Below are 25,297 nucleotides of genomic sequence, written 5' to 3' on the forward strand. Positions count from 1 at the left end.
AGAGAAATAAGTGAGTATAACATCATCTTTTATTTCAGGCAAATGAGGGGGAATGGGGGGGGTTCAACAATTTTAATTATCTTGGACTACCGCTTCATGACCCCCATACACGAGATAAAAGTCGTCAGAAATGTAAAATGTTCGTGATGTCCACCGGCATACTTCTGTGGTTGCCCAGATTGGAAACACTAACTCCCTGTCGGCCAGTTTAGTCTACCATGGTACTGATGGGATCATTTGTATGAAGGTACCCAGGGATGAATGTTCTGCCGCAATGACTCTGTCCCGTGTCTCGTGGTGGTGGTGGAGTCTCAATGAGAAGTCCTCCATGACATGTACGTCCAGGGGGCGTCCTGATGAAACAAAAACATGCGGTTTTCAGTTGGTAACATGGAGACCTTTGATGTCATAGAGAATTAAAAGTGTGCCAGGGGGCACTGCGGTGGGGTAAGATGCTCATGAAGGGATCGGGGTGTTGTGCCTCCGCTGGGGACTTTTTGCAGATTTGTTGCAGCACTGTAGGAGTCAGCAATCCAGCTGCTGTGAAACTACAACTCCAAGCATGCACACTTGCTTGGCTGTTCTTGAAAAGCCTCTTGCACACGGCCGTATGGCTTTTTCTGTATTTTGCGGTCCGCAAAAAACGCATCCGCAAAAAATACGGGTGACGTCTGTGTGCATTCTGATTTTTTTGCGGATCAGAACAGCAGGCCCCTGATAGAACAGTACTATCCTTGTCCGTTATGCGGACAATAATAGGACATGTTCTATCTTTGAACGGAATGGAAATACGGAAACGGAAGGCATACGTACTACCTTCCGTTTCTTTTGCAGATCCATTGAAATGAATTGTTCCGTATACGGAACGCAAAAAACGGAACGTAAACAGAAAAAACGCTTGTGTGCAAGAGGCCTAACTCCCATAGAAGTGAATGGAGCATGCTGGGAGTTGTAGTTTCAGAAAAGCTGGAGGTTGCTGATTCCTGAAGAACTGCATGCAAAAGCTGGATTTTCTACATGTGTTCAGGCTTAAAGGGGTATTCCCATCTCAGACAATGGGGGCATATCGCAAAACACGGATCTGCAAAAAAAAAATTAACAGATGACAGTGTGACGTCCGTGTTGCATTTTATTTTTTTTTAAATGGCTGTCCTTGTCCGTAAAATGGACAAGAATAGCACATGTTCTATTTTTTTTGTGGAACGGACACGGAATGAACACAGAGTAATTTCCGTTTTTTTTCAAGCCCTATTGAAATGAACGATAAAAAAACTGAACGGAAACTAAATACATTCGTGTGCATGAGCCCTTATATATGCAATTTCTCCAAAAGCAAACAACTGCAAAACTGCAATGTATGAATGCAGCCTTAGGGCTAATGCACACGAGCGCACTGGCTCAATGACCGTAAACGGCCGGACCGCAATATACGGGCACTTTTGCGGAACGGAGGCACAGGTCAGAAGCTCTACGCTCTTGATAAAACATGTTATATCTTTGGCTGTATCAAGTCAATAGGTCCGCATCCGCAAACAGTGCCTGTACATTGTGGACACGGAGCCATTACGCTGGTGGGCATGAGCCCTTACAAGAAGTATTTCACTTCCTTAAAGGGGTGTGAAGGTCTCCCTGATATTTGATGGTATAAGTGATGCTATCACTGAGGCACCTCTGAAGCACAGCTCTGCGCTGTCTGTACACTGGGATGAGCACACAGCACTGCTCTCCTCTGTCACCTCCAAAGCCTCTGCCGTGTTGTGCTCTGAGCAGGCAGCATGGTCGGTGGGCGGGGCGTGGGGCGGGGTCAGGGAGGAGGGGCGGGGCTGGGGCGCTCTGACTACCTTGCTGAGTGCTCCTGGTGAGGAGGTCACTTGTAGTAACTGCTGCTCGGGGAGAGAGCTAGAAGACGACAGAGGAGTCGGCGCTATGAGGCAGCCTCCCTCCTGGGCGCTCATCATGGGCTGGGATGTGCTGTGCCTGCTGCTGCTGGTCACCTATCACACAGGTCAGCTGCACTTTGGGCATTTTACTGCTGGCAGGGACTGTCACCCATCGGTCTGCAAACTTTATTAACCCTTGTCACCCCGAGCTGGAGATCGCCTGGTACTGTGGAGCTGACTGGTCGTGCTGGCAGGCGGGGGGTTTATCCCTGCGTTGATCACCTTATCTAGACTCTATGTAATTATTAACGTCCTGTGCTACCAGGCTGCTGACTGGCGTGTCATGTAGGTTGGCAGCTTGCATGTGGCAGGACACGTTCCCCCAGTAGGAGATCTGGCACTTGTAGTTCCACAGCAATTGCTGGTGGAGACTTTTGGAGCTTTTACAAGTACTTTGCGCTGTGTACCATCATGAGGATGACTGGCTGCTGTTTTAGGTGACTTGGGGGATGCAGTCAGGTTGGTCCTCTCTGTAGATCTGAACACTTAGGCTACCTGCACATATTGCTGAATTGTATGCAGAAAATCCACGTGAAATCGATACTATGTATAGCGTTGTTTTTTTTTGTGCAAATTTTATCTGATTTTGGTACCGATTTTTTTCGTTTACCCTATGGGGACAATCGCTCCATATAAAGTGTGTAATCGCAGATACAGTTGACATGCTGCGGAGTTTCAAATCCACACAGCGGGTCAATTTCTGCGAAATATGCAATGTGTATGTAAGATACGGAAAATGTCAGGCACTTGGCACAGGAAACAGCAGGTAAATCCGGCTTGTGTGCAGTTACCCCTATGGATCCCGTTTTTCCTCAGGGCTCAGTGCTATCGATGTGTCTGATCACATTGGGGTTCAGCATTTCTGTTGGGGTTTCTGACAACTTGATGGCTGGAATAACAAGCTGCAAGGCTATCCTTGTTGTCAGAAATTCGGACCCTATTCTGGTGGTAGCTAGCACAGCTCCGTTATATTGTCTGACATGTGGAAGATGCAAACATTGTGTAAATGATGGGGAAAATCACTGAAATCAGTGCCCTTTCCTTAGGATAGTAGAAAAATCTATTGTCCTATCTGGGGAAAACCCTTATATCTGGGGTCAAAGATTTGGCGGATTGAGACCTCTGTACTGGTCGTTCCTGTGCAAAATCTCTAAAGTTGTCCCTGGTTCAGAGATGATGCTTCAGGCTGACAAGGACAATGACTTCTTATGCCAGTTTTTCACGTAAAATGATTCCCACGATAGTAACATTATTTGGATTTGATTGATTGGAACCTGGTTCTGGTTTTGGGTAAAGCCAGTCTCCTAGTAGGTATTCCTGGTGCCCTGGGGCAGACTGCTTTTTGCGTACACTTTACAAGTCCCATCATTAACCGTATCCTGCTGAAGACTCATAAACTTACCAGTAATTTGCATTTTATAACGACCGTGTGTTGTGTGCCAGCAAAATCATGTCATGCTCTGCGTGCAAGCCACCTAGGCACGTTACATATGTCACCTAGCCAATGAATTAGCAATCTTCTGCCCTTCATTATTCATTGACCATCTGAGATCAGCTCATCTCACTTGACATGGTGACACCACTTCATCCATAGAGTGCTGCTGAGGCTTGAACGTTCAGGTAATTCAGGAATATCTGTTTGCCCTGAACCTGATGGAAAGGAGACTCTGTTATTAGGTCTGTCCTGGAATGTATGCACCGCCGGTCAATTGGTCATTTGTGTCTGTTTTGTACTTCTGAATGGTTGCCTTGGAAGTGAATGAAAACTTAGTGAAACCTAAGACATGTACAAGGTCCTAGAACATGACTACCTTCCTTATGTTGTTACGGTGACCAGACTGGAGATAAGAGACTGGGACAACAACACAAATTGCCCCTTCCCTGCTCAGTAAACGACCTTCTACCATAGACCTTCTTTATGCGTCTTCTGGTCTTTCGCATAGCAGAGGGTGGACTGGTGGTTTACTGTTGGAGACCGCTAGGACTCTTTGTTCCTTTTTTTTTTTTTTAATCATTCATTATAGGTGATCACTGGAGATTTCCTGGATTAGTGGCCTGTAAAGAAACATATAGGTGATTTAGGAAGCAGCCCGTAACAGCAGCACAGGGATTACGCTATTTACCCCATGTTGTGATTTTATCTCACAACTCTACATTTATTCGTCTTTAGCTTTCCTTTGGAACAGCAGTTTCTGAACGTTATACATTTTTGCTCAGGGTGTACTAACGTACTGGGATTCATCTACTAATAATATGCTTGGCAGAGGTTTGCAGTCATATGTGTAAATGCATAGATCATTTGCCGTATGTCATATTCAGAAAGTGGTACCCAGATTTGAGTTTACACATTTACATATTGCCCCCGCAGTAGGACCTACCAGTGCCGCCTTCTGACAGCGAGCTGTGACACACCGGCAGATAACAGAAGGTGCAGGTCCACTTTAAGGTTCAGTACCAGCCTTAATTGTTCTAGAACAGGCATCTCAAACTGCGGCCATCCAGCTGTTGTAAAACTACAACTCCCACAATGCCCTGCTGTAGGCTGATACCTGTAGGCTGTCCGGGCATGCTGTGAGTTGTATTTTTGCAACAGCTGGAGGGCCGCAGTTTGAGATGCCTGTTCTAGAAACTCAGAGGGTACGGCCGCATGTTCAGGTTTCCTGATTCAGTTTTGGAAGTCAAAACCAGGAGAGAGTTCAATTAAGGATACTTTCACACTAGTGTTTTAGTTTTCCGGTATTGAGTTCCGTCATAGGGGCTCAATACCGGAAACAAAAAACGCTTCAGTTTTGTCCCCATTCTTTGTCAATGGGGACAAAACTGAACTGCACAGAATGTAATGCTCCAAAATGCATTCCGTTCCGTTTAGTTGCATTCTCATACCGGAGAGCAAACCGCAACATGTTGTAGTTTGCTTTCCGTCCTGAGATGCGGAGCAAGACGGATCCGGCATGACCCCCAAGTCAATGGGGACGAATTCATTTTCTCTGCCACAATAGAAAACTGATCCGTCCCCCATTGACTTTAATGGAGTTCATGACGGATCCGTCTTGGGAATGTTAAAGATAATACAACCGGATCCGTTCATAATGAATGCAGATGTTTGTATTATCAGTAACGGAAGCGTTTTTTGCTGAATCCTGCCGGATCCAGTAAAAACGCTAGTGTGAAAGTAGTCTAAGAGGAAGCATCATTTATACTTTCTCTCCTTTTATGATCCACTGATTCTCACTTCCAAAACTGTATAAAGAAACCTGACCGTGTGGCCATACTCAGATACCAATAGAACATTTACCGAAATAGTTCTGACTGGGTATGTTCAGGTGTGGGCAAACCAGGGGTGGACAATACTGAAGGCTTTAGGGGCTACTTAGTCCAAGATTCTTTTTTCTTGCCAGTGAGTCCTCCCATAGACATGAAGAGAAAACAACCGGCGTAGCTTGGCACTAGCAGCAACTACCTAGGCACATTGGCTACCTGGCTCCTTAAATTACTCCTGCTTTGGAGTATTGACCAGTTTAACCATGTATACGAGTACCAGTCAGACCATGCTTAGTCTCTGTTTACTATTCATTGATTTGTAGACTGCATTAGTACTATTAAACCCATCATGGGACCTCAGCAGTAGGAGCTATTAATGACACCTTCAGACACAAAGTTATGGCACACCAGCAGATAACAGAAGGTGTAGATCCACTTTAAAGGGGTTGTGGGCCTTTGGGAGGTTGTTTGGCAACCCGTCCTCCTGAGCAGGCCTGTGATGAAAAGCATACATATTTGCTCCTTCTCTCTATGTCCTCAGGTGCTCTGCTGGGCTCTCTGGATGTATACTTCCTATTTGATGCCTCTGCAGCCAATCGCTGGCCACAGCAGTCACCTGCTTACCTTGCATCACAAGACCATGGGACAAGGGGAAGCATGCCACCAATGCGGCCTGTGATTGGCTGCAATGGCGTCAAACAGGAAGTGAGAAGCAGGTAGGTATGTTTTTCTTCACAAGTCTGCTCAGGAGGGGTGGGGGGGGGGGGGCGGTTGCCAAGATCCTTACCCCCCCCATGATTGTTCTAGAAGCTCAGAGGCTCCAGCGACATGGTCAGGTTTTTTAGCATTTGGAGGTCAGAACCAGGAGCAAATTCAAAAAAGATGTCATATCTATCCTTTTAATTTCTCACCTTTTAAGATGATTTTGGCAGAAACCTGACTGTGTGGTTGTACCTAGGTACCAATAGAACATCTACCAAAAGGGTCTTGTTGGTATGGAACCCATTATGTTTATTGACTGAGTATGTTCAGGTTTGGCTAAAGCAGGGTGGACAATGTACAGCAGGTTTTTGTTTACTGCCAGTGAGATCTTCCATAGACATCAAGAGAAAACAGCCCACATGGTTTGGCACCAGCAGTAAGCACCTACCTTGCCTTTGAGTTAACAACCAGTTTAACCATTCGGACTATGCTTTTTATAACAAATCGCATTTTACACGAAATGAGAGTCCAAGAACATGGTATATTTGGTGCTGTGTACCCCAGGTGTGTTCTGAAAACTATTCAATATCCATCCTAGTAGAACTTTAATTTAGAATCATTATTAGTAACCACCCACTTGTTTCCTGAAATATTGCCCTCAAAGGGTTAAATTGCCCTGGACGTGTGTTCTGTAAATTCAGTAACAATGCGCGTCTGGCGAGCTGGCCACCTCACCATATATGAACAAGAGTAGGTAACTTATTTGTTTTTTATTTTAACGTTTCCCGTTTTTATTATAGGGCCCAGGTTAATAAAAGCATAAAATGCAGGTTAAAGCCTAATTAGGGGGTCAGCTAATGGAAGCTTCAAAGGGGAATGTGTTTGCATGTTCTAATCCTCTAAAAAACAAATATGGATAGGAATTTACAAGCAATCGCTGATCATTGTCAGAGTCTAGACCTAAAATCGGCATACCATGTGCTCACTCAGGTAGCGTGCCTTCTGTACACACAAAATACATCTTAGACCCCAGAGGGCTTTTTTTTTTTTAATGTGCGTAGTAAGTTAGCAGATGTAAACAGGAACCACATGACAGTTCTATGACTCAACTACAAAGTGTGGAGTCAGCTGTGGTCACATGTAGTGGTCTGCAACCTACAGCTTTCCACTGCCACAGATTGAAGACCACTAGTTTAGTAGTTCAGTTAAGTGTATGTCTTTAGTGCATACTGCATATGAGATTGGGGCTCCATGTAATAACACAGTTCAATGGTAGCAGTAGGTTTGGACCAGTTTAAAGTGAAGAATCTGTGTAGACATAATACCGCTTTACTGCCAGTAGCATGGCTGATGTAAATAAAGAAATGGTCAGTAAAAAATGATAAAACTATTGCTTATCACTGCTTTTCATCGCACTGTCATAAAAACTATTGATGGCACGGTCGGTCAATGCTCCTGGTAGTGCTGGCTACTATTGCTGCGTAGTGCACTCGTGAGAGTCATCACCAGGCAACAGTGACACTCCTGCTCGCCTGCAGTGAGGATCGTTCTGATGGAAATGGCTCTCATATCCGAATTGCATGACTTCCCAGACCGCCGTTTCCAGACCTTTCCGGTTAAGTGCCTCTGATAAGTCATCGGTCGACAGATCGGATCTTTTATGCCGGTATAAAAATGAGCACATCGCCTCGTGTAAACAGGGGACGTGCTGCCGACAATAACATAAACAAAGAGCCAAATGAATGATTCGATTGCTCTTTCCAGCATGGGAAAATCCTTAAACCAGCGCTGGTCAACGTGCTCGTTACCGGGCAGAAATTTGCCCATGTAAAGGACCGTCCAAAATGTGACTCCTACAGACTGATTGCAAAAAATGTAAACACGGTAAGCAATGTGTGCAAAATGTGTGTTTGCTTAGGAGTAGATAATAGTTTAGTTGAAATATTTGCTCTTGTGGAAATTGTCAGCATTCAGCAAATCTTTCTTCTGAAAAGTCTGGGAGTCAGGTTAAAGATTATCTGTTATGAGAGTTGCCTGGTTTACACGACCTTTTGTTACCTTTACTAAATGGGCATGATGAGGAAACCCAAAGGGTTCCTGTGATCAGCACTTCCCTTTATTAAGGTGGCTATACACAATTAGATAAAAGTAGGCAGATGATTGCCAACAGTTGAATGTATGATCATCTGATTTTGCCAATGCAGCTATTCAGATCCCCCCCCAACTTGGCTGTTACATTCATTCTTTCCAGGACATTTCACAAAAAGATTGTTTGTGGACATGAGACTATCAAACCAAAATTTTAAGCACATCCAATTTCTTTCCAGATGACAACCTTGTGTTGTTTGTGATAGTTTGTTGTTGAACATGACCAGATGAACAGTTGTTTTGGTTGAAATTGTCAATTTTGACTAACTTTAGACCACTGTGTACGGCTACCTGTAGCTACTGTGGTAATCAGCAAGTCTCTGCTCTTAGACATTAGTGAACACCCTATTGACTTTATTTGACCATGAATGTCCGTCACCAGTGGGGACCCTCTCGATCAGACAGTCTAAGGAGGACCTACAGTGTGACCCTCTAGATGCTTTTGTCAGTGAGTGTTGCAAGCTGGCTCATTTTTATTGCACTTATGCTCCTCAGAATAGAAGCAGAGTGAAGGAACTGCAACGTATCTAACAACTAGATCAGTTTTTGGCACTTTGAAGTTTAGAAACATCAACCATTTGCTGCATCTAGTCAGATAATCTATTAAATATAAGCCATGTATTAGTTAAAAGGGTTAAAATAATAGTAAATTCTTGTCCTCTCGCTATTTTTGCTAGGACCCTGCTGGGATATTCACTGCTTTATGCATTCAACTCATGATCATTTCCACCTGCTTGCAGATAGAGGTCAGCACAATGTACTATTTAATTGCACTGACCCTCTTGGTAGAGTATAATAGGGTCCTTCTACAAGCTTTGTCAATATGGCTGCCTCTAAAGTAAATCTATGCATGCTTATGGTTCAATCCAGTGTTCCTCAACTCCAGTCCTCAGGGCCCACCTCTCGGTCATGATTTGAGAATATCCCACGGAATGAATACCTGTGGTAAGTCCTGATGCATGGACACTAATTACATCACCTGCTCAATACTAAGGAAATCCTGAAAACATGGCCGGTAGGTGGGCCCTGAGGACTGGAGTTGAGAAATACTGGTTCAATCTACTGGCAAGAGACCTATTTACTGTTCAGTCATATCTTTGGCCAGATATATGTGTCCAAAATGTGCACCAGAGGTTGTTCCTACATCAGATGCGTTACTTGGTAGCAAAAAGCTAAGACTTTTTCTGTTTCCGCGACTCACTTAGGTTATATCTTCGCACCATTCTACGCTTTCCGTTAGAAAGAATCCTCGGAAATTCAGAAGAATGTTCTAATGAACACAGATTTCTATTATTTTCCTCTCTGAACAGCTCCGCCATTTGTTTCATTCTAACCTGTCTTGTGTGGATAATGCTGCCTGTCAGTCAGATGTGCCAGGGGCTCATTACGAGTGGCATTGTTCAAGGCACACTTCCCTTCGCTTTTACCTTCAATGCCCAGCCACAGCAGTAAATGGTTATTTACATATCCCTATAATTTCTGTATAGTCCTTGATTGCATGATTTCTGTTTTCTGCTGAAGACTACAGGTATATATTTATGGCCGTGTTTTGACAGCATGTGAGACAAGAGGCTTGATTTCCAACTGTGCTTGTAATCACATGCGGTGTAAATGGCTGCTTTTACTTTGCCAGTAGTTCTGGAATCCTGACCCTCGTTAAGTTTAAGAATGATTACCTTTTGGTCATAAGAGATGCCGTTTTATTTTTATGACACCAGCTCCTTCTATACGATGCCTCTTGGATGCTATTATGGGTAGTAATTGAGCATTGGTTTAATGACATAATTTGACTTTAGGGGAGCTGGCCTCGGCCTGAAACCACTAAGCGTCTTGCTTTGCAATGAAGAGAGAGTTAAGTGGACAGTAAATGTTAATTGGTCCTTGAAATCCTCTCGTTATCTGTAATGTCTACACTGACCATATCTATTTACATGTCTGCTCTGTCAGTGCTGCAGAACGGTGAACTGAGTAATGCCTTCATATTGGCCGGAGAAGGCTAATCTGCTTTATAAAGACATACACAATCTAATATTCCAAGGCATTAGGGAATATGTTGCTCTAAATACTACGTTTTAGAAGAGCTTGACTTATCTTCTTTGAATGAGCTACTTTCTTCAGATTGGAGGAAAGCGGATTTGTAGTCATACAAGATGGCTGACAGGGTTTGACTTGAAACTTGGCAAGCATGCTTATTGCCAAATTGGTTGGCATGCATAAGAGTGTTCATAGACTGAACTCCAAGCTATGGAGGAAAGATGATTTGTAGTCATCCCAATATCATGCAAGATGGCTGTCCGGCTTTGACTTGACTCTTGGCAAGCCTGCTTTTTGCCAAAATGCTTGGCATTCATTGAGTGTAGGCAGATGGCACTAAATGTTTCAAAAAAATGTATGGCCTCAGGTCAGTCTCCTCGCTTTTTGGTTGCCATAAGACAGTTTTTAGTTGAAACCATAGAATAATTTGTTTTGAAATCTGCTGGGTCTGCGAAAGGCACCAACGTAAAGCCCTGATATCTATTTCAGTGCCCATTCTCCCAAAGCATTGGAAGTAATCCATGGTAAACCTAAAGTACAAAGATACAAGTGTGGTCTGGAAAATGGCGTCAAGTTGTATAAGTGCTGAACAACTACAGGGAGCTAGGTGCAACCACAAAATAGATTTCAGTCCCATAAGGTATTAGGATGATAAAAGTTGCAAGTCTAAAACCACCCAATGGACTTTTAATCCTAATTTATAGGATAAAATAGAAGAACACTTTCAAAGCAAACATCTTGTAAAAGGTGGAGTGCCAGAGACAATGGTTCTTGTTACCGTAAGCATTAGAGATGTCTACAGAAACCCAGTGTTGGCCACAAACCACAGCTGGTACATTTCATGTTATTATTTTTACACCTTGCATTTTTCCACTTGCCTACATAGTAGATTTCAGGAATTTGACTCATTTCCCCAAACTTTATGTTATAAAAAAAGACAATAGGAAACAAAGCATTCATAACATCCTTGATGAGTGGTCCTCCCCTCTATATGAAAGTAGTCCTCATTAGCGGGGAAATGTCTTTCAGTTTGCTTAATCATAAGGAGCTTTGTCTTATACCATCCATTCTTAAAATAATTTTAGGAAACAGAACAAGTCTTTTCAATTGTTATTCTTTCATTGGAGATATTTAGCCTAATGATATCAGTAATGCCTTTACAGTAGTAAGATAAAGAAATGTTAGTTTATATGACCTTGTGTACGGCTCACTAATAACATTTCCTGCGTCATTTAGAAATAGTTGTGTCTATACAAATTAGCAATATTCCATATAAATAGCTTTATGCCATGAACTTGAATAGTATGGGGCTAGCAAACTCACACATCTGTACGATTAATAACAATTTCTATGAGGTTTCCACTATGCCACCTATACCTAACTGAAAACAAGAGAAATATTGATAATACTCCTATTATTGATAATACTCCAGCATTAGTGGCTATCTTTCCATATAAAATACAGATGGGCAGGTTATCGGTAACTGCTAAAACCACATCTGCAGTATAGTAACACCAGCCTCCAGCAGATCATGAAGAGCAGGCATAGCCATCTGACGTCTACAGCATCATTGCTAAACAACTGGCCACATAATAACACTTGCTAGAATGTCCCTTTAAGGATTTGTGGAGTGTCCTTTGACAAGGGTGATTGCTAGACGATTGGATCAGAGCATCCCCAAAATGCCAGGTCTTGTGTGGTGTTCCTGATGGTTAGGGTGGAAAGAAGGACAAGCAGTGAACCAGCGACAGGATCATGGGTGCTCATAATCTCATTGATGTGTGGACTAGGATGAGGGCCAGTCAACCTGGTCCAGTCTCACAGAAGAGCTACCGTAGCAAAAATTACAAAAAAAGTTGAAATTGTTTATGATGGAAAGATGTAAAAAAATGTAGCTCTTACATAAAGGGTTGGGTACCCGCAGGCTGGTCTGAGTGATAATACTGACCCCTATCAAACACCAAAAGCTCTTAGTACACATACCGCCTACCTTAAAATTGTTGCAGACCGAGACACCCCTTCATGGCATCTGTGGGATGTGCTGAAATTGTTTGTCCAGGATTTTACTATTGATGGTCTATCCTCAGGATAGGCCATTGGTATCTGATTGTGAGGGGCTTACTACACTCTTCACCCCTTCTGATAAGCTATTTTGGGGTAGCTCCGGCACCAGAAGTCGCTGCCAGAACTACACAGCTTCATCCATTGTGTTGCTCCCATTCACTTTTAGTGCTGGAGGTATCCCAAAACAGCTGCTAAAATCTTGGTGCCAGATACCACAGAACGCCTTCAGGGATCTTGAGGAGTCCATGACTCAGTGGACTCTGGAGACATCCCGAAATAGCTTATTGGCTGGGGTATGGAGTGTGGAACCCTCGCTGATCAGATATTGATGTTGTATCCTGAGAATAGGTCACCAATAGGAAAAGATTGGAAAACCCCTTTAAAGGGTCCGGTGCTAATATCTAAGTGCCATATACCCCAGGACACCTTCAGAGATCTAGGTGAGTCCATGCCTTGATCGGTTAGAGCCATCAATATTAGGCAGGTTTAATGTTTGTTATATAAATATGTACAGTCTTTGGAATACATACCAAATATTTGTTTTAGTCATTTCCTTGCTTATTGTAAGTATTCCTGTGCATAGTTGTCTCTTATGAATGGTTATAAAGAATTTCACAGACAGATTATACAAAATAAACATTGCGGAGGTGCGACAATGGATTACCGTACATAGTCAGGGTTTGTTACCGTGAAATAGCTGTAAAACATGAGAGTACTATTTTCAGGTGTGTTAAAAGGTAACTAACTCACGCTGCCTTTACGGATCAGCCACCTTGGAAATGTGCGTTAACCCTCAGCCTCAGTTGTGTTCCACTTATAGTAACACCAGTATATAAGGTGGCATTTGGTTAAGAATAGATAGAAATGTGCTTTGTCCCAGCTCTCAGACCCATGCAATATTATTTTTTTCAACTCCATCCCGTGACATGTACATATTGAGCTGCTAGATTATCGTGCACGGATAACAACCTAAATCTTGTCCATAACAGAGCTGCTTTTTCATGCTCAGGATACAAGGAGCTTTCTACACATCATATAAATTTATTGAAATGGAACTCTTTATGAAAGTTTATGAAAGAGATATTCACAGAAGAATAAAAGGCATGTTCACTGGGCCTGAGTACCATTAACATTTGATTATCTGCAGGAAGAAAACTTGTGATCTTGGGTTAGTTTTAAGTAAATAGTTCTGCCATTATTTGATATGTGATGCAATGTTATGTGCATCAAACTTATTCTAATACTTCAGTCTAACCTATGGAAACACATGGATTTTGCATAATAAACCACCAATACCTGGCTAGAGAGCTGTTTAACAGCTTTACAGGCAATATATTATATATATATTCCCAAATACCTTTCATTAGTTATAATGGCTCATTTTGTCTAGGGCGCAAGGACAAGTTACTTCACAACACTGAGCTAAAGAGCTGCCTCATCCTCCTCCCTGCTCCTATTGTCAGGGATTATGATCCTGAATACAGTTTAATCTGATATTTAGCTGAATCTTTGTGGGAATGGAGTTCATGAGGAGACATGAAGTACAGAGAGGATGGACAGGACAGGCTGTGGTAATGGAGATTGCATACAAGTGCTGCTGCTCATTAGCCACATCTGTTCATGGACTAAATTCCAACAGAGATTCAGCTAAAGATCTTATCATCTGTATTCGGGATCATAATCCCTGACAAGCAGAGAGGAGGATGAGGCAGCTCTTTACCTCAGTGTTGAGAAGTAACTTGTCCTCCTGTGTGATTAGGACAGGTTTTGTGTGTACTATTAGGATGGCGGCCATTTTGTTTCTCCTAATTATTGCTCCCCAGACAAAACGAGCCGTTATAACTAATGTAAGGTATTTGGTAATATATTTATAATGAAGTAATATTTAAGTATTTTCATATTCTTAATTCCCTTTAACCTCCTGAAATCTGCCTGCGCTCTTGCTTTGTGCTTTCTTGGCATGCACAATGAAAATGAGTGTACTAGCGCATGCGCCAGATGTAGGGAGAGTTAGAAACACTGGCCCATTCCGAGCTCACAGCCATACGAGAGCTGTCAGTGCAAATCACCAGTGCAAGGTCACCGACTGAAGACGTTCTCTTTCCTGTCATCGAGTTTTATCCATAATTTAAATCACAAACTTAAGCAGAAACTGGACTTAAATTTTGAACACAGGCTCAGACGTCAGTACGGTCTGTTCCTGTGATGCCTTACCATTTATACATAAATCCTTGTGACAGGAACTCTTTAAGGGTGTGTCCACCATTCCAACCAATTACTGCTCCAATGCATCTACAGTAAAAAAGCATCAGCTTGTCAAAAAAATCTTGATAATACAACCGTCTGCATCCGTTCAGAACGGATCAGTTTTTATTATCTTTAACATAGCCAAGATGGATCCGTCATGAACACCATTGAAAGTCTATGGAGGACAGATCCGTATTCTATGGTGCCAGATTGTGTCAGTGAAAACGTATCTGTCCTGGCACACAATGTAAGTCAATGGGGACGGATCCGTTTTCACTGACACAATCTGGCACCAGTTTGGCTCAGTTTCATCAGATGGACACCAAAACGCTGTGAAGCAGCATTTTGGTGTCCGTCTCCAAAGCGGAATAGAGACTGAACTGATGCATTCTGAGCGGATTATTTTCCATTCAGAATGCATTAGAATGCAAACTGATCCGTTTTGGACCGCTTGGGAGAGCCCTGGACGGATCTTACAAACGGAAAGCCGAAACGCCAGTGTGAAAGGAAACTAACATGCATTTGGAAAGTCTATGTCCAGGACCTTAGTAAGTACTGTTGGTAAAAGGTTCTTCTGATCACTCAATTTCCATGGGCTGTTGAGAGTTTTAATCCAAAGTGGTTGACTACAGAGAATATGATAACTAATTATTTCTCGATGTGACTAGTTACACAATTAGATTTCCGCCCGGTAACAAGCGCAGATCTGCTTGTTTCGGGACCTTCACCTGGGCAGATAATTGCCTGTACGAATGACGGTGTGAAGGTTTGGATTGTTTGTGCCGCTGTTTGTATACATTATTGTCAGCAGCAGCACTTCCCCTGTCTACATGAGGCCATGTTTATGCAGTTTGGTGGCCGGCAACACGGGCCAGTTATTGACCTTGCCTTTTGGCCGATATTCGGCCCTTGTAAAGTACCTACCTGTGTTCCATATTTTCCAGATGAACACAGCGATAAAGTCATAGATGCCAACTGTTTGCTCATTAACAATGCATAGTTTTCACATGATGGCTTACAAACGTGTTGTGCCTACGGTATGTATACTGAAGCAATATTAAAGTCATAAGACTTTGACTAGATTGTAATATAAGAATTGTATTACAATAAGAACTGTGTGTTGTCCTCATGCTACAGGTGAACATATTTTATCCGTCTTCCATTTCAGGCTGGGGAGAATTTGACTTTAGTGTGCTTAAAGGGTGACTGTACTTTACACAATTTCATTTAATAGAGAATGGTGTAACTAGCAGATTTGTAAATATTATGACTAAGAACACACCTGTGTTCGAAAATGTCTATATTTGCTACAAGAAGAAATAAAGTGCAATGAAGTTTCATCACTAGTGCTGGAACTGGTTTTTGCTATCTTGTATTAAAAAAAAATAATCTGCCTGCATCCACCTGAAAGAAAGCTGTAAAGTCATGACCACTAGGGGTCTCACTTCCTCCTAACGTTCCGTCCACTATCTGTTGTCAGTCAAGATCCTGCCCTGGTAACAGAGACTCAGAAGAAGTGGAGGTGTGTCAGAGCTAGCTGAGATCCTGAGCCTGATAAAAAAAATAACTGCTTCGAACATCACAGGAGCATCATGCTTTAATGTAAGTGTGATCTCCACCTCCTTATCTGTTCTGCGAGCCCCAGAGCTGAAAACAAACATAGTAGGAAGTAAGGGAAAGGATGTCACGGTTGTACACTGCTTGTAGACTTGCATAGAAGACATACTCCCCACTGCTTCTGAGTAAAATGCATCTAGCTGTGCAGCTCTAACTGAATAATATGGCTGAAAGAGATAAAGAAGCCTAAAAAACACTGGTTCCTTCAGTTATGATTGTACAAAGAAGCACAGCCGTTATGCAAACTTTTTTTTGAAAACTCAGGGACACTTAGAAGAACTCAGTTTTTTTAGTTTTTTTATTGTGCCCCTTTTTTGTAACTTACACAAGGTAGTAGGTAGTGCAGTGAAAACCGTTATTGGCTGCTTTATTGTTGGATAAAATAACTCCATTCCTGGTGCTACAGGATCATGTGACCACTGGACTGATACATCGACTGCTGTAAGCATTCTACCTTTAATTTTGTGCTCCTTTTAGAACAATGCCCGCGTTAGTGATGACTCCTTACAATATCCTGTATGGTCTTTTTGCTTGCACACCAGCCATTACATGTTCGTATTAGGGCTGCACGATAAATCGAAAAAATAATCGAATCGCGATAATCGCTAAATGCGATATGGCGATTTGGCCGACCCGAAAATGCCGCGATTATATATAAAGGGGCCCCGCGTACATAACTGCCTTTTGCGTGTAAAGTGTTTTACTAGTGTGTGTGTGGGTGAAACAATCTCTCTCCTAACAGGTCCGGCCTCTGTACTCACTATGAATGCAATGCACTGCAGCGAGCGGCAGCGAGGTGGCCGGCCGGCGCGTGACTGACGTCACTTAGTAACGCTCCTCCCACTTCAGGAAGCAGGAGCGTTACTAAGTGACGTCAGTCACGCGCCGGCCGGCCGTCCACCTCGCTGCCGCTCGCTGCAGAGCATTGCATTCACAGTGAGTACAGAGGCCGGACCTGTTAGGAGAGAGATTGTTTCACCCACACACACTAGTAAAACACTTTACATGCAAAAGGCAGTTATGTGGCCAGTTTAGGACACATGAGGAGGACCAGCATAAGATGCTATATGTCTTAAGCTGGCCCCCCTCATGGCCCTGTGTGTCCTCCACACATCCCCTATAACAGTGCCATCCACAGGTCCCCCATAAGTGTCCTCCACAGATCCCCCATATAACAGCGCCCTCCACAGATCCCCCATATAACAGCGCCCTCCACAGATGCCCCATATAACAGCGTCCACCACACATCCCCTATAACAGTGCCATCCACAGGTCCCCCTGAACAGCGCCCTCCACAGATCCCCCATATAACAGCGCCCTCCACAGATCCCCCATATAACAGCACCCTCCACAGATCCCCCACAACACAGCGTCATCCACAGATCCCCCACAACTCAGCGTCATCCACAGATCCCCATAACTATGTCATACCCAGCCGCGTCAGCGGCTCATATGGGAAAATCCAAGCAAATAGACCTCTAGCACAATTCCTTTAAAATATTGCGTCGCATATCGTTATCGCAATTTTTAGGGCCCTAATTGCAATCGCACAAAATTCCCATATCGTGCAGCCCTAGTTCGTATGTTTAATATATGAACTTGTAGCTTTATCCTTCATCATCTGCTGTCAGTATACATTTCTCTTTCCTCTTGGTGTTCAGCATTCATCAATACTGATCAATAGCGGAGGTGATGGTATGACACTCTTGTGAATTGGGGATGCATTCCATCACATTGCTGTTCATTACAATTCTAGTAGGACCTTGCGTATTCAGATGGGAATGTAAATGGACTGCACTCGAAAATGAGGTGGCCGCATGAGGTCTGCCTTCTATTGTTTTTAATGGAAGGCAGCATTGCAGTTCAGGGGTCGGTGCGGACCGCGGCTGCTTCGCAGCGTCTCCCTTCAATGGAGCTAAGCTGCGAACGGGTCTGAGGCATCCAAATTGAACAACCACAGCAGAAACCGAGGTGGTATAACACAGCAAATATTGCCTACGTCAAAATCCACTGTGTGAACGGACTCTGAATTCTGTCCCCTACCAATTTCAAGAGAAGACTGGCGCTGGTACCAATCCGTTATGAAGAAGTCACCCTTCATTTCAATCAATCTGAGCTCTGAAATAAGTGAGGGCTCTGCAGGATCCCTTTCTCGGATGAGTCAGGGCTTTCATGTTAGGCTACTTCCATTGTCATAAAAGTGAGTTCAGACAATTTCTGATAAATTGAATATAAATGGGAAGTTATACTCGACGGGTTCACAGACAATCTCAGGACATAACATGACCCCCCACTTTGAATTACAAAAAATGGTTAAAAAAAAAAGAAAAAAGCACAACAAGTAGTTTCCCACATGTGTGGGCAGTTTCATTCTACAGTATCTGAGAACACTCATTTTCAAAGGTCTTGTCGCTTGGGATAGAATTACATAATATTAAATAGCAAGAGGTAGACTGTGCAGGGCTGGGGGTTTATTGCTGGATTAAAGCACCTGTCAAGTGTGTGACTTTTTAAATTATGACAGATTTTACAGTTCGTAAAGGTCTTTATGTTTTCTGCATTCTTGTTTGTGTGTGTTTTTCCATTATTAGTCATGGGCAGTTAAGATATATTTTTTGAAGACTATCATTTATTAGAATTTTAGTATTTTGGACTGTTGGCTACTTTTAGCAGTGTAAGGCTACTTTCACACTAGTGTTAATGTTTTCCGGTATTGAGATCCGTTCATTGTCAATGGGGACAAAACATAACTGAACAGAACGGAATGCTCCAAAATGCATTCCGTTCCGTTCTCATACCGTAGAGCAAACCACAGCATGCGGAGCAAGACGGATCCATCATGACCCACAATGCAAGTCAACGAGGACAGATCCGTTTTCTCTGACACAATAGAAAACAGATCTGTCCCCCATTGACTTTCAGTGGAGTTCATGATGGATCCGTCTTTTGTTGAAGATAATACAACCGGTGTTCCGGAATTTTCTGCTACCCGGAATTTTTTGCTACCCACGTCACTTCCGGTAGTGACGTGGGAGGTGTGTCTCTCACATAGGCTCCTCATTGGCTCTGCCGGGGGTTTGTCGGCGCAGGCGCGGAGGATTCACCCGTAGCGTGAACACACTGAGGGTAGCAGAAAATTCTGGCTTCGCGCATGCGCAGTGGTCCGGAATTTTCTGCTACCTTCGGTGCGTTCACGCTATGGGTGAATCCTCCGCGCCTGCGCCGACAAACCCCCGACAGAGCCAATGAAGAGCCGAGGTGAGAGACACACCTCCCCACGTCACTACCGGAAGTGACGTGGGTAGCAAAAAATTCCGGGTAGCAGAAAATTCCGGAACACCGGATAAGTTCATAACGGATCCAGTATAAACACTAGTGTGAAAGTAGCCTAAGCAGGAAAGACGTGAATCTGTTCTCATAAACTCTAAAGTTTCTTATATCCTTATATTGGTTTGGTATAGAAAATAGAATCACCAGCTCTATGACAAACTACAATTTCTAGAACATCCTTATGTCCATAGGCATGGCATTCTGGAAGTTAAAGGGGTATTCCAGCACAATACAAAAGGCAATACCAGGCCCAGCCCATGGACAGGTGTGGGGCTGTTTTTGGAATAAAGCAGCCATGTTTTTAAAATGCTAGAGAACCCCAAAACTGATCTGCTGTGTTATTCCTAATGCAGGGCCTGAGAGGGCGGTGGTATACGACTTCTATCTTTGTGTTTTTCTAGTCCTTATGGCATGCGCTGCTGCCTCAGGCCCTGCACTAGTCTTAGCACGTGTATCCGTTTTGCTTAGAGTGTTCCTTTAAAGGGGTTGTGCACCTTTGTGGGGGGAAAGGGTTATCAAACTTCCCACTCTTGGGCAGACCTGCGAAGTGAAGCATACTTACCTGCTTCCCGATGCTGGCCCGCCACTCCTCCTCTCCTTGGCCTCAGCTGCTCTGCTGCGCTCCCAGGATGTCACCTTCTGTTTTTACGCTGCTGCAGCCAGTCGCTGGCCGTATCGCTGACACGCTCCTCTTGTGTCACATGACTTTTTGACATGCTGCTGCGGTCAGCAAAATGGGAGTGCAGGTAAGTAGGCTTCCATTCGCAGGTCTGCCAACATACCCCCAAAGTAAGCAACACCTTTAAGTTTTGAGATGTAAGATATCTGTAGTATACATGGTTTTTGGAACATGCCTGCCACATGGAAGGGTTAGATAAATGTACTGTGTGCAGTTTTTTAAATTTTTTATTGTTTACTTTTACAGTTATAATTGAGTGATTTGGACGCACAATGTTGTTATAATGTCCCGGAACTGAATAAATATTAAGTTAATAAGGCAACTACATTTCCTTTTGTAATTTCAATAACAAATACTCGCTGGCTGCCACCCCCTTAGTCTATTGTTTGTCTGCTTGTGGAGTGGGCAGCGGGCCAGGCCAGCAGATTGGGCATTTCAGGTCTTTCCAGGTTTTCCGAGTGCATTATGATGGAGTATAATCCTTGTAGGGTTTAATTGACCGGCAGAGATGAGTTTGTATGGTATACAATTTCTAGCCGTCTTGTCTAGTGCATTGGTAGACAATGTATGGGTGACTGCATCTTCTTCTTTACACGTAGAGACATGAAACCCTCTTCTTGTGTTCTGATTTGATAATCCATAAAGCCTAGTTTTTCACTGCTTTCAGGATAAGTATTTACAATGCAACATTATATGGGGACTTTCTATGCAGGGTTAATAAATCACCGGGAGAGCCAGCTCGTGGGAACAGGGTTTTATTGATAAGAGGTGATTATTTTTAGGACTGGGCATACATTTAACAACCGTCTTGATGATTGAGATTGAGACAGACCAACTGTTTAGGGCAATAAAAAATAAAAAATAATCTTTATGGCTTCTGTATTTCAGCATATGTTTCATATTATATAAGTAGCATTTTACTGAATTTCATGGAAGTTAAATTATGGAAGTTACATGAGGAAGTCATTTAAGTTGGTTAATTTGTAAGCGCAGGTAAAATAAAAAAACAACAACTTATTTTCACAGTGTAGTTGAATTTTTTTTCAGACACATGAAATATATTATAGCCATGCAAAACGCAGCTAGATTTAATTTTCCAACGTCATTATATATATATATATATATATATATATATAACCATGCAATTAAGTAGGAATGCTACAACACCATAGCAAATGTATAGAATAAATGGCGCTGAGTCCAGTTATGTAATTGGTGTCTTCTTACTCACTTGCTTTCTGATGCAGTGCTCCTGCAAACCGGCAGTAAAATGCATTGAGAGGACTCCTCTTTGAGTCCTCTCTATTATGTTTGTGAGCTCAGGAGTCCTCTAAATGCATTTTATTGCTGCTTTGGGGAGCACAGACACCAATAGTTATGTAGTTATGTAATGATGACTATTTACTAACTAATTGTCTTAGTTTGATAAGTTAATTTCTAAGATTCTCATAGCTTTATTGTAGAGGAGTCCACATTCCTGCTGGTTTAGACATCCTGAGCTTTAAAGACAGAGGATAATTGATAAGTTGCACATTCTGAGAACTGATATCTGTGAAATATGAAGGTGGTCATACACATTAGTCTACTAAACGGACATTCGACGGTTAAAATGTAACAACGAATGATTATTTTACCTGGCCGATGATAGACCATTATTATCTGAAAGGAAGGCGGCTTTGTTATTATTTTCGGCTGATAGTCGGACAAAGGGTCGTCGTCCATCACCGATTTCATTGAACAGTCAATATGATGTCCATGTCTGCAAAATGGTTGTTTGTTGAACTGCTGTTCAACCATCAACCAAGTTCTATCTAATGTGTATGATCAGCTTTAGTTGTGAAAACTGCTTATCTTGCTACTTCTGCAGCCTTGAAGATAAATCATCATAGAAAACAGAAGAGATGATGATGGTCATCTTGAAGGTGTTGTAATACTGATATGATAACAGTTTACCTTGACTAAATACATCACACACTCAGCATGCATGGTTCCTGAGATTTATTTATCCCTGGTAGAACTGTCTTTTAAACAGCTGAAGTAGTGAACACGTTAATGATGGGAGTTTATGGCTTTTGGGTCACCTGCAAGTATGGAATCCCATTGATTTCACTAGCAACCCAAAATGTAAGGCTTCTTCTGTGATTCCTCGAATAATTTAAGTTGTGGAACTACTAATGCAGTTACAAGTGTCATGTCAAGTAGATACTGTACTGGGCTCTCCTGGGGTTGCATACTTCATAGTAAAGCTGCTTTCACACAGTCAGTGTTCGGTCAGTGTTTTCCATCAGGGATTGTGAGCCAAAACCAAGTGCAAGTGTAAAACACAGATGAGGTCCAAACCATTCCATTGTACAGTATATCTGTGTAGTCTTCACGCCTGGTTTTTGCTCATAGTCACCGATGGGAATAACTGAAGGGTGAACTCAGCCTTACTCCTTACTTACTCAAACACTGACCAAACACTGATTGTGTGAAAGCAACCTAAGTGTGGCTAAGTTTCTTTCGAGGACTTTTAAAGGAGTTATCTGCCATGTGCCACTAAATCTTATACTCGCCTGTTCCACCCCTGCAGCTCTGGTCCTCCTCTCACTGTTTATATATAAGGCTGCAGCAGTGATGTGCAGGTATGTGGCACATGGACCTCTGCAGCCAGTCACTGTCCTTAGCAATCTCATGCCATAAACCTCTGAGGACAGTGATTGTCTGCTAATCTGTATACAAACAGCGGTAGGGGAACCGGAGTGGCGGGATAGAAACAGGCGAGTGTTATAGATTTTAAAAATAACTTAGACAATCCCTTTAGACTGGCCATAAACATTAAATAATTCTCAGCAGAACCATCTGATGTGTATGGGGGTCTCCCAATTATTTCTCAATGGCAGATGTCAGGTAGATCTGATCAAGCTATTGGATTTCAACTACCCGATCCTTTGGTTTTTGGTGAGCTAAGATGATGCCAAGGGTGTCTGGAGTGAACATTTGGGTGTGGAGGGCTGGGGAGATAGCAGTTGGCTGAATGAGCATTGGTGTGGCTGGCCTTAGCCTTACTAATGTGTTAGAGCTCAGAATTCGGGTGCAAGCTCCTATTTTTCTGATGAACAAATTCTTTCTCTTATTACATGTGATAAGTGGATACATGATATTGTGTAATTCCTAAAATGACCATTTAGATGTGAACCATATCCAAGGACGTTTAAAAGGGAGTAGTTGGCATATTGCAAGTTTATTATGTTGTAATATCTGAACTGTGGGGTTGTTCATAGAATCACTCAACTACATTGGCATGTACCCCACAGGAAAGGAGTCATACAGATGCTAGACAGTAGTTTCCTGGTAGTTGAAGGTAGAGCGCTATAAATCTGTCTTCATTCTTAGTTTCTGTGGTGGTGTCCAAACCATATCTGGGGTTTGGATGTGAAGATAAGAGAGATAAGTAAACATATAGCAATGGGCTGTAAAAACGTATGTTGTATTAGTCAAAGCTACATTTTTAAAGAGCTACTTTTGAAGAAGTTGGGCTTTGTTCACCTCTTTTGTACCTTTGGTAGCACATGGCGATATACTGCCATTTAGTCCTTAGTACCACTGATTCGGTCTGTTTTTAGTATTATATTCCAGATATCGAGCACAACTGCATGCCTCTTTGTTCTTGTGTTCCTAACTGTTGACGCTAACTTCTTGTCTAATTTTGATGACCAGATAGCGGTCAGATTGATTTATCTGTATTTTCATGGAGTCTGTATCATTGCGAAAATAGAATATTTTTCATTAGTATAATATGGCCGGATATTCTGACAATTTTTCATGGTGGCTTTATGTAAGTATTAATGAAGTTACCTTTTAGCACAACATTTGAAAACCATGTAAATGTATGTACATTTGTAACAAAAGCCATGTGAAGGCTAATTCTCGGCATAAACCATGACTGGAGCAGGAATCCTTATTATGAAGAATACCTGAGATGAATGGACCTGTGTATTTCTCCCATCACACAAAATAATACAAAATATCTCTGTTTGTAATTGGCCAGCTAAGATGATCATCCCAGTGATGATTTGCTTAAATTCTCTAGGAAACCTACAGTGGCATTTGACCCAAGAGTGACGTGCTGCTTGGGTACAGCAATATAAGAGGTTCAGAAGGTTGTCACTAAGAAAAACACTTATTTACAATAATTTAATTTATCACTTTGAAATATTTGTTTCGCTCTGGTTATTTGGGCTGAATGAATAGCACATTGTTACTGTCTATGACCTTTAAGCATTTTTCTACATTATGTTATTTTTGCTCTGATATCAGCTTGTTATATAAATTATTCCTCATGCCATTTGTAAAATCTCAGTTTCTGTCTTTAGCAGCATTTGGGGATTTTAATATATATTTTTATTATTTTGCAGCAGATTCCTCTCCCACAATATCTGTCTCTGGAAGGCAACTTGTGAATGCAGGAGACACATTCAAGGTGTCTTGCACAGATTCTGCCCCAGTAGAATGGTACCTTCAAAAGCTGGGACATGGTAAGAAGCCAAGGCCTGTTCTTCGCTCACAACAGAAATCCTTCAGTGGAGGGTCCAACCTCATAATCTTAAAGGCAGAGCGGAAACATACCGGAAAATACATCTGCGCCAATAAAGGTGTCATTCCTACAGATAATAACGCCATCTATCTCTTTGTTAAAGGTAAGTCCCTTGTGTACTGCACACTACTGTCAATTCATCCAACATTTGGGAAGCATGCTCGCAGTAAATGGACTTTAATAAAATTGGTCCAAGCAGCTATGTTTGTACTACAGATGGAAAGATATTAAAGGGCATCTGTCACCAGATTGATGAGCATTAATTCAGCTGTAATTCTTATAGTCTCATTTCTTTATTTTGGTTTAATGTTTACAAAAACATTCTTTTATAATATGTAAATGAGCCCCAGGTGCAACGAGAGCAGTGCAGTTGCACCCAGAAGCTCTGCTCCCTGCCTGCTTTGCTGCCCTCCACCACTAAGACTGACAGTCAAGGCAGGGAAAACATATTCACGCCTGGCCCTAAAGTCTTGTTCGGTACATGTGCTGTTCAGGGATTGAGACCGCCGTGCGCTCCATCCCTGTACAGCGCATGCTCCAAACATTGCATATGTTTTAGAATAACAATAATTTTATTATGCATTTATTATGATCCTTCTCTGGGCTGTTTTTTGGTGTTTTTTTTTTTGTTCTTAGGGTTTCCTAATACAAGAAGAGTTGTGTTTCTGTACTCAGATTTGATATGTGTGTATATATATA

At 42.4% G+C, this 25,297-nt stretch overlaps 1 protein-coding gene across 3 annotated transcripts in view; it reads left to right on the forward strand.

Annotated features, from left to right (window-relative positions):
- The first annotated feature begins 1,862 nt into the window (after positions 1-1,862).
- Positions 1,863-25,297, forward strand: part of KIT (KIT proto-oncogene, receptor tyrosine kinase) — a 53,464-nt gene continuing 30,029 nt past the window's right edge. For 2 of the 3 annotated variants that reach the window (XM_044299188.1, XM_044299197.1), the window contains exons 1-2: positions 1,863-2,005; positions 24,420-24,701. In XM_044299188.1, the coding sequence (XP_044155123.1) occupies positions 1,927-2,005; positions 24,420-24,701 (361 nt within the window). In that variant the 5' untranslated portion in view covers positions 1,863-1,926. The remainder of the gene's footprint in view (positions 2,006-24,419; positions 24,702-25,297) is intronic. The other variant, XM_044299206.1, reaches the window with a different exon arrangement.

Source organism: Bufo gargarizans, chromosome 1 (genome assembly GCF_014858855.1).
Source record: "Bufo gargarizans isolate SCDJY-AF-19 chromosome 1, ASM1485885v1, whole genome shotgun sequence".
In the NCBI taxonomy this organism is placed as follows: Eukaryota; Metazoa; Chordata; class Amphibia; order Anura; family Bufonidae; genus Bufo; species Bufo gargarizans.